Genomic DNA, 19976 nt, shown 5'->3' with positions numbered 1-19976 from the left:
CATACTGTACATGTGCCTCTATGCCTGGTCAGACGCTGCAGACAACAAAGATCTCACACACGATACAAATATAACTCAATGGACTAAAATCCCATCAAAGACTTGTTAAACACTGAATCAAATGTGTTATCTTTGTCCGAGGAGACGGCCAGCGAGGATGATCCAACAGATTCCTGAGGTACTTTGAGCCGAATCCAAGTTTGCTGTTTTGTTCTTTTATTCGTTCTTGTTTTTTTGAAAGCGTAATTTCTTATTTAAAGGCAATCATGCCGATTTTGTTCTCTTTTAACTGACTCGGGTTGTTGAGTGATGACGGACTGACTCTCACACAGTATTGCAATCTAACTCCATGTTAACACCGAATGACATGACGTATGTGAGTCCGGGGCGACAGGTGTTCACGGCTTACAGTATGGCTCATGAAGACGGGAGATCTGGGAAGTTTAGTTTTTAACCATAGAAGAATTTTAGGAAGGATGAAAGCGGATTTTTCTTTTAATGTATATTTTGGAGGAATGTCACATAAAGCTAAACCTGACTCAGATTTAAAAAAGAAGTGGAATATTTTGACTACAGATAAAAAACATCTGTTCTTTTGAAAGTGACTTTTTATGCCAAGTTCTTTGTCCACACACACACACACACACACACACACACACACACACACACACACACACACACACACACACACACACACACACACACACACACACACACACACACACACACACACACACACACACAGACTTCACATAAACACACCTCTTCACTTTACAGAGGAATACATGAACTTGACATATTCGTATAAACCGAGCTGTGATTATCTCTCCTCAACTTTGGCGTATAAGCAAAAAATAAAAAAAGTTAGATGTTATATGAATATATATAGTATGTTACTTATATATTCTTTTACTCAGTGATCACATTGTGGCGATTTTCTGCAACGGAAGAAATTCACTTTAAAATGTTGACGTATAAATTATTCGAAATGTGATGGTAAACATTTTCTTTTACTTGACGAATATGATATGAAAGAAAGTTGTACAGTATATTCACTCATATTTATGCTAGAGATGTTAAAATGGAAAGGACCACACACATTGCTATGCATTCAGCTTTGAATACCCACAGCTACACTTAGTCCATGTAGCTTCTTATTTCCCTCTACTGACGTCATATTTCCCAGAAAGGCCGTTAACATTGGCAGTCATTAAGTTTTTCCTGCGTGAACGGTGTGTAAACAGTCTCTAAACGGTGTGTTTGTAGCATCTGCACAAGTTTTGTGCAAATGTCACTTCACATTTCTTGAATGTGCACCAAATTTAAAAATACGAATATAATTGCAGATAGTTTGAGCACTACTGTGACAATGGAGATTACAGATAGTTTCATGACTAAGACACAGCAGCAAACCACGAACAGAACACGGTCGTTGGTAGCGAGTAACTGCAGCATCCACCACACCTCACTGTGTTTGTACGATTCACTGTTAGCTCTTTACTGCTTCCATCCTGCTTCATGTTCGCATGCCTGTACCTGCTGGTCTGAAAACACCACGAGGTGCTGTAGTCTTCCCAAGGAGATGAATGATGACTTTGGGGGGGGGGGGGAAATAGTTGTGATAAATGATCTGCACATTTCAAGTCGGTGATCAGGTACGTCAGTCCCACATTTCACTTCAATAGCATTTTGTGGTCAAGTGCCAAATATAGACGAGTTAAATACAAGAAAAAAACACAGTATTGTATCCATTTATACTGTACAGTTACCTGTCGAACAAAAAACGTTGTCACTGTATCATTTTGTAGATTTTGTATTGCGTTATGTGTTCTGTGTAGAATGTCCATTTTGTTGTTCAAATAAATACAAAATGGGAAAATGGCCTTTTTGTCTTTCTTAGACATGATGTACAAAGTAATAAAGACATAATCAGCCATGACAACCGCGTGACTCGAGAGGGTAATGTCGGTTTGGAATAGCTGAACAAGTATTGGAAGGATGGCCAATACATGTCATGGTTCCCAGATGATACATCTTTGTTGGATGGGTATGTAAAAATAGTTACGATGAAATAAAGCTCAACCAAACCACAGCTCTGCCACAGACTAGACTGCTAAAGCAACAGAGCTAACACTAAAGCTAGCTGGATAACCTTAGCCCTGCTAAAGCTAAATCAACTTTATTCCTGAGCTGTTTATCAAATCCGATGAATCGTAATAATTTAGTTTGACAACCCACATAGCCAATGGGATGGAAGCTAAATCTCATAAGGAAGAAAAAAAAAACTAACAGATTTGGCTAAGTCAAATTTAGCCTAGCTTAGCAGAGTACAGCAGTAACTGCCATCACAGCTACTGACTAGTGGGATTCATGTGATTTGGTGTTTGCCTTAAAAACACAACGAGAAGGAATTACAGCCTTTATATATGTGAAAGTCATCTTCATTGTTTCATCTGTACTGCTGTGCTGATTACCATCAGTTGCAATTGAGTACGTTAGCATTTACTTCAAAGACATCGGTGCCTTAGGTACAGCAGCCTATGGTACAGCCTCATAGTCACTCAAGTCTTCTTTTAACCAAAAATGACAGATCTATGTTGATACCTTTATTCATTTTTCAATACAGCCAAACACATGAGGCCAAGTGCCATTTGTCACCCGACAGTATTTTTAAATCATTACCATCTTATGTTAGGTCCTACAAAGAAACACTTTGGCTATTTGTTGACATGTTAGTCGTAGGAACATGGCGGAAAAATAGAGATAAACCATTTAAAAAACGTGCGTACTCTTAGCGAGGGCGACTATGAACAAAGTCACTGAAATGTAAAGTACTTGAAATCCTGGGATAAATTGCTTAGGAAATGCAAAACATTGTCATTAATAAATAATAACACAACTAACAAAAACAAAGGGCTGGCATGCAAAGAAGCTAAGTTAATTAGGACCAACTAATTCCAGCTACATACAGTACATCAGGCATTTCATGTTATTTGGTAAAAACACAAGACTGTACAGAAAAGTAGAACTTTTTTTATACGATAAAAACATTCGGCAAAAGTGTAGGGCACTGATCTGTACTCCATCATTTCACATCACAGCATAGGGGATGACTAGAACTAAAGGAGGTAAATATAACCAGTTCATAAGAATTTCTATTAAGTCCTTTTTTTTTTAATTAGGGCTGTCGTCCTCCGGCACAGAAAATACGACTTGCTTCATAAAGTCCTTAAGGGCCTGAACAGTGTCAGAGAGGGACGAGGGGTGTCCACGTTGACCTCAGAGCGTCTGACTAACGCCACCAATGGACTGTCTCCAATACTGTCAGTCAGCTTATCAGCCGATCAATAGCAGCCTCGTAAAATTTCACCCAACCAGCAGTCACAGCGTTTCTCTTTCGTTCTCAACCTGCAGTCCTTACGAGTCGGCTGACGGGCGGTCAGATCTCCATCAGAGTGATCTTGTAGGCGTCTGCGTAGCTCTCGATGTTGAGGATGAAGGTGTCTTCGTTGGAGTAATGCTCGATGATGTTATCGTCCATGTTCACCAGGATCCTAACACAAAGGACACTCAAGTTTAATTTCATATGCTTGACATTAGGCTCCAAATAGGCCTAACGAACTGGAATCTCACCCTTTTTTACTTTTCTTGTACACGTTGGCTATCCTCTCTGGGGCCACGCCGTACTTCTCTGATATCTACGAGTGACAGATTAAAGCAGTTTGTAAACAGGTGCCCTGCTGCAAATGAATTGTGCCTTTGAGCTCACTCGGCGCCACTCACAGCATCCATTAGGCCTCTGAGCGTGGGAGACTTCAGCATCAGAGCGTCAAACACCTCGTCCGTCTCCTTTCTTACGTACAACAGCACTGCAGAGAGAGGAGAATAAGAATAAACCTCTAACTGTCAGCTACAGTAGTCGTTTATAAAATCTATACATCTGGGTTTGGAGCAAACATAACGCAACAATGTGAATATCAGCCTCTGGTTTCACAGACTGTCAGGCTCTTTAAAGCAGCAATAGACACGTTTATTGCTTAACTTATCATAATGGGATAAATATTGATTGCACAGTGTAATGGCTATAATATAATGACACCATCGGTGTTTAGACTGGTAACCCTATAAGCTTTGCTTTCACTGTGCAATTCTGTCTGCCACCAGGTGCGACCTCCTGGGGAAAATGAAAGCTCAATTTACGGCCCAAAGGAAGTGCGTCAATCACTGCACAACCGAAACAGGGAGATAAAAGCACCTTTTCCCCGGTAACCATCAGTAGCTATCCCCAGTTACCAAAGAGTATCTCTGTCAGTTATATTTCAGTTACCCCAGCGGGAGAAACGGCAAACGGTGGAACACCCAAAGTGTGTCCCGTGTTGTTTATAGGTGCTAAACTCTGGTTGTCTATGCGACAGGAAATGTCGCTATCATTTGCAAACGCTAAGGGGGAAACGTTGAATAGTCGTCTTTTTCCACTTTAAATTGATGAGTCATAAATGCCTATATATGGCCATAAATAATAACAAATCAAATCACAAGTTACCAGACTACAAAGTGATATCTTAACATTTGAATGATCACCAAAAAACAACAACAAACTGTTACAGTAGTGCTATTCATCAGCCAGAAAATCAACGATCATTTAAAAAAAAAAAAAACTTTTCCTGTTACATGTATCACGCAAAAATGTCAACAGTCCTTGTTTACAGGGGTCTGCTGGTTTCCTCTGTTTTACATCATTGTACATTGAATATCTTTGGAGTATTTCATTGCTTGGGCTGTATTCTTTGTATCCCTACTTAAAAAGAGTCAAAAGAAGGAACGATATGCAGAAGAGGAGGCAACCATCTTGTATACCTCTCTTGTGCGTCTCCTCTTTGATCTGTTTGTGAGGTGACGGACACAGGTCTTCATTTGACCGTCTGAACATCCTCTTCACCAGCACACTCCTGGTGAAAGCACACAAAACCAGAAGAGTGAGGTTCCATGAGCGTATTCATTGTGTTTGCATTTTGTGGTGACACGCACTTCCTCTGCGTGCGTTTGCTCGGTATCTGTACCTGCTTTGCATATTATATATTTGTATGATGTAAATTAAAACACACACTCACCCTTCTCTCTCGATCTCCTCTGTGTTGAAGGTGAACACCTGCGAATGAAGTATTATCTATTAAAGCTTTATGCACAAATAAAAAACATAAAGTAGAATATTTAATTATACTGATGAATTCTTCTAAGACAGGCAGACTTTTTCCTAATGAATGAATTACTTAAATTGACTTAAGTGCTACTTTTGCATAAACATGGCCACTGTGACTATAGTCATGTATTACATGATTAGATTGTTAATACTGATGCATCAATGTGTAAGCAGCATTTTACTGCTGGTTTACCCTTCTCAATGGATCGATTGTGAATATAACAAGGCAGAAAAAGAACCTTTAATGAAGTTATTCATGTGTGTTCATTTCCAGAATATCACCTTTGATAGGTTAAATTAAATCCATATTTCACAAAATATTGTACTAAAAATAAAATATTACACAGTTCTAATGAAATAAATGTGAAATTTGTTCAGACCCCGGCCTATTTGTATCTACAAGAGAGGAACAAAATCTTAAAGGCATTCTAGTTTCCGCCCTTAAGTCCACGAGAACCTGAATTCTCCTGGTTGCTCATGTGATCAATGCAACAGCTAAAGAGTTCAGACATCCCCATTCAGGTCAGACCTCTAATGTAAAGGGAGGCATTACTTTGGGTGGTTTATTTGTTTCAGTATCATGTAGATTGATGACAGAAAGCACCATTAGGAGACAGGATCTAACCTCTCCTGTAGCAGAACAGTTTCTTGAACACAGCCACACAATTTTGAGTCCATGCTTCAAAGACATTGAGGAAAAGTGCATCCGTTAAGGTGATGATTTGGATCTATTGCTCTTTTTGGATACAAATTCTAAACACACTTTCACCACATGGACTGAATGAGGAGCTACACCTGAGATGTTTCCTTATATGTTAAGTTCAACTGTTATTATTTAGTTTTCATACAATTTGTTGGAAATTAAATAGTTTTAGTTGGATTTTTGGCTGGATTGATGTTTTTTTTAACCATAAGATGGTGCAATAATATGTAAAACAGGCACAGGTGGCAATGCAGGTGATATACATGATGACTTGATTACCAATGATGTGATTATCCTATAGGAAGCCCTGTTACGTTTGCAACCCAGCACTCGAGTTTGGCCCCATATGAAGACACATGGAAACATTGGGCTTTTGATTCAGCACATTGTTGTTGAAAAAGAAAGAGCTTTATTTAATGAACAAGTCTGTGTGCGGTCCCAATCCTTCAACCTTTTCTCTAATCTTTGCATTTCTGTTAAATATACCTCGGCAGGCATCAAACAATTATTCAAATAAAACCATCTGCGTAGTTTCGAGGGGATTTATCATATATTTTTTGATTGGAAAATTAGATCTGTGAAATAAATGAAGTGGTTTAAAAAATTCAATATTCCCTCTGAAATGTAGTTAAGTGGAGGTGAAGGTAAAAGCTTTGATCTGGAGGTGAAATGCAGCCGTCAGGTCATTCAGACACCAAGCTGTGGCTCCAATTTCACTTTTGAGCAGACGAAACCCAACTGATGGGACACAAGTTCTTCCATTTGTGTGCATCGAGAAGGAGAGTGTTTGTCTACCTGTCCGGCCCTCTGCAGGTTCCCAAAGTGAACGTCGGGGATGAAGAGTACGGGCTGAGCCTCCAGGTCACTCATGGTCTTGAAATAAGTGGCGTCGGTCTTCTTGGGAGCGGTTATCACGCCTACACCTCCATCTTTACCTGAACACCAGTGAAGAAGAAGATCGAGAAAAGAGCCGATTGAACACTCGCACGCAAATTAATAGTCCCAATTATTATTAATATAAAAGCAGAAGACGGCAATGTATTCACCGTGATTTCATGTCATCTCCGCTCCTCATATTGCACCCTGTATCTATCATTTTGAACAAACAAGGTTTGCAACTCAAACCTTTTGACTTCTTGCGAAACAGTTTTCTCTCCTCGTCCCTTATTTTCCTCTCTGCTCCCTGAGAAGAAAAAAAAACAAACAGACAAACACATATGGAACACATCAGTTTGAGAAAATGATACGAGCCTCCTTTAAACACACTCTGACATAATCAGCTATCACATCACATCGTTTCTGCGTTACATGGTGTGTGTGTGTGTATGTAGCCTACGTGTGTCTCTGGAGGCTCACTGTGCAGGTGAGACCACTAGAGGGAGGACTGATGTCATGACTTAACATGCTCACTCCACCTACAGTGCTGTCAAACACACTGCCTGTGACTCGTTTTACAACATACACTGCAGCATTGTCACTTATGGTAAAGAACAGCTGAACTTATATTAGAAACACCACATGTGATGCTGCATTCAGACAACACCAGGTAGACGGTATGTATCATGTAATGGTCGAGAGCAGCACGGTAACGTTGGGTGATGCTGGCAGAAAGTGCCGGCAACAATAAAAGTTAAAATATTTGAACTTTTAGGCTTCCTCGGTGACGGATTTTCACATGTTACGTAGCTCCTTCACGCAAGAATAAAGTTGTTTAATTTTGCTTTTAAATATTAAGAGAAAGCTGCATTTTGGAGCTACATGAATTACTAGAATGGTAAAATAGTAAACACAAAATAATTGTATTTAAATAATTGTATTCCATCACGATAGCAACATATCACCATGTGTGATTCGTTTTGCTGTCCTGGCATTTTGTTTACACTGCTTGTTTGTTTTTCGCGTGCAGTTCAGTAGAAGCAAACAAGAAACACAATCTCTATAAACACCCACTATTGTCAGATGGATCGAGACAAATCCAGACAACTGACAGAAACGGCAAACAGCAAGTTAATATTCAAATGTCAGGTTTAGAGCTTTTTACTCACATACAACCAGGAGGCTGACTTTGATCAGGACACAATTGCTCGAATAAAGCTTCACATAGCAGCAACTCTACAGAAAATGCTTTGCTGATTGCAGCTGAAGTTGAACTTTTCTGTTACATATAATTAATTTAGTCCTTCTTTCAATTGCTGCTTTTATTTGTCACATGTGTTAGTACACTTTTTGACTGATGGCTTAATAAAACAAGCGAGTTCAATACACCACCTTGGTATACTTGCATACACACGGTACTCTTTCATAGACATGTACTCAATGAAAAATTGATCAGGCAACATCCTTATGACTGACGGAGAGGAAGTGTTTTCTCACCTTGTCACAGAAGACCTTGATCTGTGAGTAGGCCCTGTGCAGCGGCTTGTTGCTGCGGTTGTTGTAGCTGTACGTGTCGATCTGGATCATCAGAGGAAGACCCTTCACCCCCTTCTGAGAGGAGAAGTCTGTACTCAGACAGTTGACTGTGATGAAGATCTGCCAGAGTTCACAGAGGAGGGAGAAGGAAGAGGGTTTTACATACTTCAATTTAAATGGCTATTTTCATTCTTTTTGAACACAATGTAACCCAACAAAACATCCACAACAACTCAACATATTGAGTGGAAATAGAAGCTGCTCCTTGAACGGTGTAGCCTTGAACACGAAATGAAAAACCAGCATTCTAAGTGGATATTTTTCTATTTATTTGTGGTTTTTATTTGTAAAACATGAGTTGTCACTCCCACTCAGAGACACATGCTGCATACTTTAAAGTCTGTATTTCAAATACTTGATGAGAACTTTTGTTTTTGCCCAAAGACACATTGTAAATGTCTACAGTGAGGGCAGTGAGAGACACTGAGAGACACTGTGGCTGCTGGGAGTTTCAAAATGAGGGTTAGGGTTATTTGTTTTTCTACACAAACAAAATTCCTTTCACCTCTGTTGCATTTGTTTTGCACCAGAAGTTTCAGATATCTCAAAATCCCTGTAGATAGAAATCAAAACTACATGTAACCGCATGATTACATAGCACACTGGATTAGTGAGAAGCTGTTACGTAAAAGTATTGTATTTCTTTGTCTATTTCTGTTTTTATTTCTGTTGTTTGCTGTTTCCTATGTATTTAGACCAGGCCATTGTATGCTCTGCAGTTCCTTTTTTTTTACAAAAAATGTACCCGGATGAAGGCCTTGTGACTGAAGGTTTGACTTTGTCATTAAATAATTAAATTAACACGGGTGTGCAAAATCCTCGTTCTCCATATTTCATTTAGCTCCGTGCTCTTCTCCTTTTCTGACACCTCTCAATTGTCTGCTATGACATAAAGGCAAGAATAACTAAATGAAGCTTCTTCCTCAATATAGACATGAAGCACAGAACTTTAACTTTATATGTTCAGCTCTGCTGTAGCTGTCTAGACCACGTTAAAAAAAAAGCGTTCTAGCGTCCATTAAGGTGTTCCTTCTTTATTTATTGTCCTGACAAACCGGATACTCTTATTTACTTTCCAGGTATTAATAACCTGTTTCCTACGTTCCTTGAGACATACAATAGGCACTCAAACGTGTTTTATTTGGTCGACATGTAAAATAAACTTGATGTTCCTTAATAGAAATTGCTGAAGACATTTTGGAACAATTCTGTCCTTTTTTAGTCGTACAACAGTAGAGGCATGCACTTTAAACTACTTGGGCATTACACCTGTTTGCTGCACTGCAACACATATATATTCAGGCTCAATGAGTCACACAGATTAAGAGACAGAGAGGGATAGAAGTAGAGAGAGAGTCAATATTGGCTCAGAGAAGTGTGCTTGGATTTCCACCATAGCAACGTCTTTGTCCGCAGGCTGCTATTACAATGAAAGAGCCACACACACACACCCACACACACCCACACACACACACACACACACACACACACATAGTCGATCACATTCACACAGAAACACACAGAAATGAGGGCAAAACAAACAACAGAGGGTGGGGACCGAGAGTGGTGTGTATTGGCCCTTGGGGGCCTCTGGAGTTAAACAGTGACGGAGCTCCATTTAAAAAGCGGCTACAAAGGAGTGAGCCTCACAAAGACAAAGAAGACAAACAGAGCAAGAGTACACAACACTGCCCATCAGCTTTATGGCAGAGAGCAGAAAACACACCAACAGGCGCAGAGGAACCTCTTCAGGCTTTTAATTCTTGTATTAAAACAAAATGAGGATTTAATTCACCGTTTTTTAATAAGTGAGCTCCCGAGTGTGTGTGATGTCTACAGGTGAGGTGCTTGCATCACAGCAATTTCTCAAGCGAGTGCATTTGTTTGCCAACAACTGAATCAGCACACAAAAAAACCTGTCCCGCTGCTTTTTTCTTTTACATCTACAGCACGCCTCCAGCTAGTGTAAATATAGAAGACCGGTTTCTGCTAAAATTACAGAGACATTTACGTCCTGCAAAGAAAAAAAAGAAGGAACTGTAATATTTTGTATACCTTGGCCTCTTCGTTCACGTCCCAGGTGAAGGAGATGGCGTTGTAGGCGATTTCTTCGATGTTGCCGATTGTGTTGAAGCTCTCCTTGTAATCAGCTGTGAGGACAAACAGAGGGATGGTTTATTTCTGCAGTCAAAACAACCTTTCAAATATAACTTCTTCTCTTTATTTTGAGTCAACTATGATCAAATTTAACTTTGCTGATATCTGCTGTTTGAAAAACTTAACCAAACATCATATCTCCGCTCTGAAAACGCCCGCCACACACAGCATAAATTGGTCAATAAATGACAAAAGTAGGTAGCCATTGTTTTTTGAGATAAGCAATCAAATGGCACGCTTCAATTTTTTAAGATAAAACCTTATCTGCTTGAGCAAACAAACTCTCAAATGCTTCAAAGGCAGCGGTGGGAAACACGGGAGGCTATCTGTCTGTGAGAGCCATATTAAAAGCCGGTCAGGTGAGCACGTCGGCTGGCTATTGTTGACCTGTGTGACCACATACTAGTCATACTTTAAATGTGAGGCGTTGGGTACACTGGTATGCTGTGGAAAAGGCTCATATGAATGATGAAAAAAATGTAACTTTGTATATGAGACCTTTTTCACGTAAAGAGTTAAGGACAAACAGGATTGGACCTGGTAGGAAAGTGGGCGGGCACATGGGATAGGGTTTAAGATACGATATAATCTATTTGACCGTGTGGTCTGGGCTGAATTTCTTTGGAGAAGCAGCTCATCCTGCCACATTTCTGCTGGTCACATCTCAGAGCATCCCCCCCATCTGCTTCAGTGACCTCCGACCTCCTCCATCACCATAATAACCGCTGTTACGGCGACACACTGGTCATTTAGCAGGTGCACAAAGCAGCAGGGCAGGCAGCAACGCGTCTATCTGCCAACATGCCCCGTTAAATAACCTCATTCAAATGATCCATTCTGTGACGCGGCCCAGGGGCATGATGACCCCCCCACCCCCACACCCCCACCCACCCCACCCCCACCTCCACCGCTATTCAAATCCGCTCTCTGGACAGCTTCAGGTTACAGGCTGCCTCCAGTGGAGCCATTTGAACTACTGAGCTGTTTGAGATTCCCCACTTTGATGCACTAAAAATAGTACATGATATGAATTAGAGCTCAGATGACTAGTTAATTGATCGATTCGCAATCTGTAAAAGAAAAGTTATTGGCAGTTTTGATAGTCGATTTACATTTTTCTCCGCTGTGGGACCAATTATCTTATTTGAAAGAAAATGTGAATATTTGCTGGTTTCTTTAGTCTTTAATGATATTTAACTGATTATCTTTTTGTTTTGGACTGAAACAAGCAATGTGAATATGTCAGAGATGAATCAATAATGAAAATAATCACACGTTTTATTTAAGTGTTTTCAGTGGCTTCCCAGCATCCTCGTTTGCAATCCGTTTTGAGGAACTTTGTACATGTTGAAAGTGTGTGTGCATTTAAATAAGCAGATCGGTATCTGCGTGTACACAAACAGGTGTCAGTGTGACGGAGAAGTACTTCGGCCCTGTGGCTCAAGCTTTAAATGCACATTTTTCTATTTCTAGCTCATACACACAAATAAATGCAGACAAATGCCAAACAGGATGGCAAAAGGAATCATGCTGAAAAAGTTTCCTCTTAACAGGATCTACTGGCAACTTTAAAAAACCCATTTCATCTTTAAATCATGACTACGATGCTTTTTAGCAGCAAAACCACTGAAAGTCAACTGCATTTCTTGAAAAATCTTAAGTAGTTTCATTTTAAAATGTGGTATATACATATTATGCATTTTTTTTAGAACAGCGGTTCCACTAAATCTTGTCTTTTTCTTATTCCCTACAACGAGAATCATCTCACAACTGCTTAAATCTATCCTGCCTCGCCCATGTTGGTAACTGGTAGATATAAAGATGCGTGTGAATTGTAGGCTGATTGCGATTTGTCTTGGTTCACGTAAACATAGGATTTAAGATGAAGATCTAAATTGGGCAAGAATTACATTCAACAGACCAAGACCGGCCGAGGTAACACAGCGGCTAGCATTCCTCTCCCTGTCCCAACAAGCTGCGTATAGTTGTGTGTCTCCCATCCACCCCACACATACCTCTCAATCTCTGCCTGGTTAGCAGGCCCACGCTTGTCAAACACAAAACACCTACAAGCTTCTCACACACACACTCATTCAACAAGGCGTAAATGTTCGGTTCAACTTCAAATCCATCAACTGAAAAAATGCCTGCAGACAAAAGGTCAAAGGTTGTAAGATACAATATGAGGCTTCAGGTCGACAGCGTACGCTTGTGGGAAACGCTGCTAGAGAGATTTGTCACGAAGTTTGGATCATCAAGTTCTTTCTCAAATCAGTGTTTTGCTCAATCTCTCAGGCAATGTCGAGGAGATTAGCAGGATTTAAGTTGTGTGTCTCAGCAACACCTAGACATTAAGGGATTCAGGTGTGTGTGTGTGTGTGTGTGTCCTGTCTGATGGAGGGTGATGGTGGGCAGCTGAACAGCCTCAGGCAGACAGTTGGGTGGGGGCTTGTTTGCTCTCAGTTCTGTCATAACTTGTTTATTAGCTAAGTGCATTCCAGCTTTTGCAATAACATAAATCTGTCATTGTCTTTCGGTTTGTGTGTTTTTGATTCATTCAAGAATTTGCTGTTGTTCACATAGAGGGAAAGTCTTGGAAGAAGGAGGAAGCAGTAAGTCTCACCGATGTCTAAGACCCTCTGCTTGGCTGTGTGCTGCCGGGAGTGCCAGTACTTCCAGTACTTCAGCTGCTCGTCTCGGTTCTTGTCTTCACTGAACACCACCATGATCACACTCTGAGAGGGGGAAACAGTTTTTAGATGATTCGACTGAAACAGTGCCTGTGTTTGGGATGGTGACCTCGCGTGTTTATATTTAAATATGTTGTCCTGTCCGCCACTGACAGTCGTGTTTGAGTCAAACTGACTCTTTAGCTGCTAAATGCTCCACAACGTTCACCAGATAGTGTTTTGTCAGAGCTGCTTACTGCACGTTAAATTGGAGAGTAAATCCGAGACTATGAAAGATGCGTTTCAGCATCTTTCATAGCTTAGTCGCCTCTCACAATAGAAATAATGATTTAACCCGTTGAAAAAAAAAAAAGAGCATCTTTTGACATCTTTTGTTCATAGGTAGACTTGAATTAGAAAACTGTGCTTGGTGTTTTGCGTGGGTAATATTGATCAAAATAACAATAAGTTTATATAAGGACATTTAAAAAAACAGCCTCACCCGAACTTTGCTGATGGGGTGACGCAGGCGTTTGTTGGCACTCAGCTCGTTGAGCGTCACAGCGTAGAACTGGCCTTTGTTCAGGTAGGTCATCGGTCCCTCGCCCTGCTTCTGACGCAGCGAGCGAGTGGCGTCCAGCGTGTACTGGAAGCTGTCACTGCACACACACACACACACATAGAAAATAATATACAACAATGTGGGATTGAGGTAAAACCCCCAAAAAGTTCATGTTTGGAGTTCAATATTTGAATATTCACTCTGTAACACATTTCTAGATAATAAATAGTGACTTACACTCGCTCCTGGTGAAATAAGTAGTCATCTGTAGCCAGAGAGGAAGGTGTGTGGTACTTCTGTTGAGAACGCTTGAAACATAAAGAAAGAGGAAATTATTTGGGCAGAATGACAAGTTCATTTAGGCTGAGAGGGAACTGGTTAAACAATGCTGTAAATGAGAAGAAAACAAATCTGAATTTCAGGCAAACAGGGAACAACTTCAACAACCACTTGTGGCTTTTTCTTCAGTTAATGAACCTTTGGACTCTCAGTGAATCACATTTAAACATCCATCTTTCTTCACGTACCATTACACAACAACTCCGCCTTTGCATGTTCTCTCTAAGATCTTCAGCATGTGACACTCTGTCTATTACTGCTGTAATGTTTTTCTGTTTCTTGTGCCTTGCTACATTTCCCATAGTGTCTTTCACCAACGCCCAGCTGGTCATTCTTTCAGCTGTGGTTTGTGGATTCAACACTGAACGTGAGAACTGAGTCTTTTTCTAGTACCTAGTAAACTAGTATAGTAAAGTTTAATCAATTATCTTGTTCCTGGGGTCTCTACAGAGGCTAAAAAATGTACTGATGCTAAAATATCTACTTGTGCTCTCACATTTGAGGTTTTCTACAGTTTGACTGTCATCTGCAGGAATGAAAGAAAATACACCATCAACAAATTACACCTAGAAATAACATTTCCAACAGTTATATGTGCAGTAGGGCAGTTGTACCCAACCCTTTTGGCTCGTGTACTTGAGGCCCCGTGGCGTGGGTTAAACATGTCTACGAGTCATGCTCAGTTAAAATAGTGAGTACAATCATTTTTAACCGGTTCAGTCTCAAGAATCAAGAAAAGAGTTGTAATTAGAGAAAAGTCCTAAACATTATCTCGTGACCCCACCAGGTTAGGAACCACCGTTCTGAGGTGATTTTTCCTTTCCTGTAATAACAGTATCCGTTCAGACCACGACGTCTTCTCTCACCTCGTCTCTCTCCTCTTCATACGGGCTGTCCGGCGGACTCCGCTGGTCTTCTTTCACATACGAGCTGTGACTGACGGTGGTCACCTCGTACGGACTCTGTTCGTAGATCACCCTCGACGACTCCTCTCCCTCCACCGAGTAGTGGAGCCCCGCTCCCGTCATGTAGACGGGCGCGTACGCCTCGGCCTTCACCGCCGCCACAGCTGCCGATCCTCCGTCCCCCGACACCGCCTCGGTCAAGCTGCTGAATCGCTCCCGTTTGTTCTCCTGGTGCTCCGTGTTCAGTGACAGGTTGACGGGAACAGATTTGAGGACCTGGACTCGGTTGTCCACCGTCTCCACCTCACTTTGGCTGTCGCCGTTGGACCTGAACAAAGACATGGATGAAGTAGCATTTAGGATGTATTTCTGCACGTTTCAACTTCACTGAAGGGCTGTACAGTATGTTGAATTTCAGATGAATTTTATGCCTTGTTGGGCTATGAAAATCGCCGAGCACAGCAATGTGAACAACTGAGTAGCGCAAACGTTTGGTGAACTACTTCTTGAGGTAAATAAATGCCACCAACATGTTTGTTATAGGCTTCAAGGATACTCACAATGAGTTTTGGTGATTTTGTTTATTTATAAGAAACCTCCTATTTTAAGATTGGCATGTCTGAAAATCGTAACCTGTTTTACAGCAGCTCTTATTTAAAGGTTCACACTAAAATGTATATTAGTGCAACAGGTAAAATAAATGTAACAATGCACCCTCACCCTTCTATTCAGAAAACAGACCTGGATTTCTCCCATTTCAATGTTTCTCTAATTATGAATATATTATCTTTTTTGTGGATAAAATGTTTTTGTTCCAAAAGCAGAGACACATTATGTCATGACATATTTTGTCGTGTCTTTTTTTCTGCAGGAATCAGTGGGTTTTAGCTCAGCCTGAGCCCCTTACATTCAGCATCAGTGCTTCAAATAAAACAAGACTCGTCCGTAATATGTGCACACATGCATGCTAGAAGAGCTTGCTTCTTATCACTATTATCTCATAACAATTCTTAAAAGCAGATATATTTAACTGCTTTATATGTAACCTTATTAACCACGACTGCAACATGTCAAAAACTACAACCACTGAGCTCCAGGATTTAATTCCACACATTACTGGGAAATGTCTGCTAGCAACTACATGTTTAGCATTTTTGTATTTCTGTCTGTACATGTGCAACCTCGAGCGAGGCACTGAACGACGCAAAGTCACTGACCTCTTCTGCTGTTCCTCTGTAATTTCAACGACTTTGGGAACTGGCAGAAGCCTCTTTTCTTTCGGCACCTGGAAGGAAAAAAAGGAGGATGTGTAATCAGATGGATGAGACTTGCGTTTCCGTCATTTGTCATGTTTGATAAAACGGTGGAAAATTGCTCTTGTCTGTTTACTTTAGGCTTCTCCACAATGTATTGTTATTATCAGTGCTTTTAGAACTGTGGTTTATTAAAGTGCTGGGAATTAATTTGCTGGACTCCCACTGACCAATATCATGCTGGGAGCATATTAAACAGTCTGTCATTTGGAAATGATAAATTAACATAATATTGAATTTTATTTCTGTGATTTTCATTCACCCTGCTGCTTTTTCCCTGAAGAATAAAACATATCATCAGCTGAATAATTATAGAAGCAAAAGCTTTTCTGTTAAACATGCAAAAAAGGCCCTGTGCAATGCATTGCATCCAAACATTTTAAGCATCCAGACTTTCTCATTCAAGTAAATCTGAGCTTCCTTAAAGTAAAAATGAAGCAGCAGAAATGAGTTTGTTATCATACAAGACAAAGAAAAGCATCAGAACCTCCATCCAGACCTTGTAGTAGTCGTAGAGCAGGCCCAGGGCGTTGGCGCTGTCCTCGTCCCCGTTGATGCTCATCATGGCCTTGGTGGCGGCTGTCAGCGGGTTCTCCAGGTACGACCTCCATGCCTCGTCCTCGCTGGTGTAGGCCCGCCGCACTGCAGGGTAGGAGCTCTCGTTGGGGACCACCACCACCAGACGCTTGCTGCGGACACATGCATAAACATTTGAATTCAAGTGGACGTGGATTAGATAAATGAAGCTGCTGGTTTTAGCTTCACATAGTTATGCCAACGTGTGCTTTCCTTCCTCTGCTTTCTAATTTTTCTGTCATTATTCTGGACTTTTTCGAAATCAAATAAGTCATTTATAAAAAAATGAAAGAATGTATAGATTAACTGATAATGAAAAGTTCACACTACAGCCCTTTTCATGCCTGTCTTGTGTGTTTACGTGGGCTTGTCTCTCCACTCTGAAGGCCCACTTAAGTCGGGATCACAGACCAGTTAAACACACAGTGTTGTCACAACATCTCTGAACTTTTGAGGGCTCTGAATGTGTCAACTTGCACTTGTTGTACTATGAACGGTATCAGCATGTCACACCTTCTGGAAGAGTCTTGGGAGTCATTTATAAGCCTCGCTCTGTTTCTCTTCATTCATCATTCAGTTTGCTTGTATCAAACATTGTTAACAGGAAATATTAATCAGGGAATATTCTTAGCTGTGACATGTACGTGTTGGAAGCTCATTTGCAACATGAAATAACTAATTTGTATAATTACTGTTATGATTGATCCAATTAAAATGAACTCCTGTCTGCTGAATCTACCTGCCAAATAAAACAAACCCATTTGTCCCGCCTCTAATCTGTGATGTCACACTTATGCTAACCTTTATGGAAAAAGGTGTAATGGTGGACAAAGAGCATAGAGGTTTTTATTTATATTGGACTACAAATGCTGAACAACTTATCCATGGCAAAGGTCAGCAGGTAGAGAGCTGATGCAGGTATTGAAAAAGGCCAAAGACGGGTACAGACGGGGATGTTTATGATTCGAACTGGTCTACTCAGGTGGATCTGACTAAATATTACCACTGCGGATCATAATAGTGGCTGATGCAGGATGCATGAAGCAGCATCACTGTAGTTACACTAAGAGACATTTAGTTGTTTTAAACACACCATAATAATAACAACAATATAAGATCACATGTTTCGAACAAGTGCCTATTTCAGTGACAATCTAGTAATGTTTATAAATGTAGATTATTATTATTAATACAGTTATTACCATTTATAACATGTAAAAAGAAATTAGAGCTATATTATTAAGGGAAAATAAAACTATATCAGAACCTCTGTAACATTTGGAGACTTCTGTCAGCCAAGGCCTCCTATTTCTGATATTTAAGAAGATATTAAGAATGAGTAGAAATATTGTCAAAATCCCTCCAAAGAAAGTGCAAGGTAGTAAATTGCTTTTCCGGTGTTCGTAGAAACAGCTTCAGCACAAACGTTATACTTCTTTAATATAAATAAAAGTTTCTGATGCTACAAAACAACACAGTAGGCCCAAACTGTCCTCCCGCAGACCCATCATCGCGCACTGTAGACATTAAAATGTGAGAAATGTAACGCGATGCAAAAGTAGCGCTAACACTCTTATTTTCAATGAAAGAAACCCAAGTGTTTAGAAAATGCAGTCTTTGCACTTTGAGGTTGGTTTTTTTGGTCTATCAGTCAAAAATGGCGAATTCAGCTCTAATGAAATCCACAGCGCCAAGTGTATTTGTTTCCTCCAAAGAAAATAGCTTCATATTTGACATAACTATCCAAAAGCAATACAACCAGAAAGTGACATTCTTTTTTTGATCCTGAGACACAACCTAAGTCCAAATTTAAAAAATAGGGTTTTTTCTTTAATTAGCGGGTAAAAAGAAAACTTTTCCCTTCAAGTTGAAATGATCAGTTCCTCACCGCCGGCTCGATCACTTACTTGTCTGTCTCCTGTGACATATTTCGCTTCCTCTACGATCCTTCCTTGTGAAACTGGACTTTCAAGTCGGAGCAGGTAATAGAATGAGTGAGTTGCCAGAAGTTGGGCTACAGGTAAGTCGACTTTTCTCGCCCCGCTTCTTTTTTTCCTCCCCCCCCCCCCTCTCTCTCTCTCCTCACTGTCTCTCCTCCGCTCCACCTGGCAGGTAAAGCCGCTTTTGTCCCCAAGCAGCCAATCGCTCTGCTTGTCTCATGTTCAATTTGCACGCAGATTATGATGACACATGTCCACACATTCTGCCATGCATTATAATATTTGCCCCCGCTTGCTTTAATTGCAGCGGGGTCAACTTTAGCTGGAATTCTTTTCACCGCAAAAAAAAAAGAACTGAAGGTGAGGGCGAGTCTGACGCTGATTGGCTGCTGCAGATTGAAGTGGGCTGCGATTGGCCGGTGGGTCAGAGAGGCGGGCAGAGGCCCACCTCACCTGCAAGCACACAACAAGAAAGCTATTGAAGGCACCATAAAGTGAGAGAGCAGGGAAACTCAGACAACCACTAAGGATTAACCTTTTAATCTAACTTCTCTGGCAATAATTGATTCCAGAAAATAGCATAAACACAATTAGGTGAAACGTTGTTGGCTGTATTGCAGAATAGTGTCATAGTTGGCATCTGACTGTCGCTCACACATCCACAGGTTTTCTTTTAGTCCCACAGTCCCTGATTTGACCTTTCATAATGACCTGTCTGTGTCTCAGGTAACCTCAGAGCAGATAGAAGGCAGGGAGGAGCCCTATCATTAACTGAGACAATGCTATTGTCCCTTAATGAAGCCATTGTATGAGGGGATCCTATATTTGGGATTAACCTGCCAGAGAAAACAATGTGTGTGTGTGTGTGTGTGTGTGTGTGTGTGTGTGTGTGTGTGTGTGTGTGTGTGTGTGTGTGTGTGTGTGTGTGTGTGTACTCCTATGTTGTTGTTTTAATTATTGTTGTAGAAAGATACATGGTTTTATTAATCCCAATGGAAATTGTATTGTTACAGCAGTTAAGTCAAACATAAATCACACAAAATAAGGACACTTTAATGGTAGATAAGTAATGAAATAATGAAAACAAAAAATAAAATAAAATCTGAACTAGAAATGGAACCTAGACTAAAAACTGGATGC

At 40.5% G+C, this 19976-nt stretch overlaps 1 protein-coding gene across 1 annotated transcript; it reads right to left on the bottom strand.

Annotated features, from left to right (window-relative positions):
* Positions 1-2455: 2455 nt before the first annotated feature.
* Positions 2456-18945, bottom strand: grhl2b (grainyhead-like transcription factor 2b). The gene is made up of 16 exons (XM_079175477.1): positions 18804-18945; positions 16820-17009; positions 16225-16292; positions 14969-15335; positions 14001-14071; positions 13704-13860; positions 13156-13267; positions 10431-10525; positions 8277-8435; positions 7029-7086; positions 6699-6838; positions 5112-5149; positions 4858-4949; positions 3784-3869; positions 3634-3698; positions 2456-3554 (listed from the first exon to the last, which is right to left on the bottom strand). Exons 1-16 carry the CDS (start codon positions 18821-18823, stop codon positions 3440-3442), a joined length of 1833 nt encoding a protein of 610 aa, XP_079031603.1. The 5' UTR covers positions 18824-18945; the 3' UTR covers positions 2456-3439.
* Between the last annotated feature and the right edge of the window lie 1031 nt (positions 18946-19976).

The sequence above is a fragment of the Pholis gunnellus genome (genome assembly GCF_910591455.1).
Source record: "Pholis gunnellus genome assembly, chromosome: 16".
NCBI lineage: Eukaryota > Metazoa > Chordata > Actinopteri > Perciformes > Pholidae > Pholis > Pholis gunnellus.
Note: the sequence above shows the minus strand (reverse complement) of the source record. Positions and strands in the feature narration are given on the sequence as shown.

What these genes read in the sequence shown, in the direction of transcription:
- grhl2b (XM_079175477.1), bottom strand. Translation starts at nt 18,823, where the DNA reads ATGTCACAGGAGACAGACAA. An exon ending in TTATTTCACCAGGAGCGAGT is followed by an intron (nt 13,861 to 14,000) that starts GTAAGTCACTAT and finishes GTGTGTGTGCAG; the next exon opens with TGACAGCTTCCAGTACACGC. An exon ending in ACGTGAACGAAGAGGCCAAG is followed by an intron (nt 8,436 to 10,430) that starts GTATACAAAATA and finishes GAACTCTGGCAG; the next exon opens with ATCTTCATCACAGTCAACTG.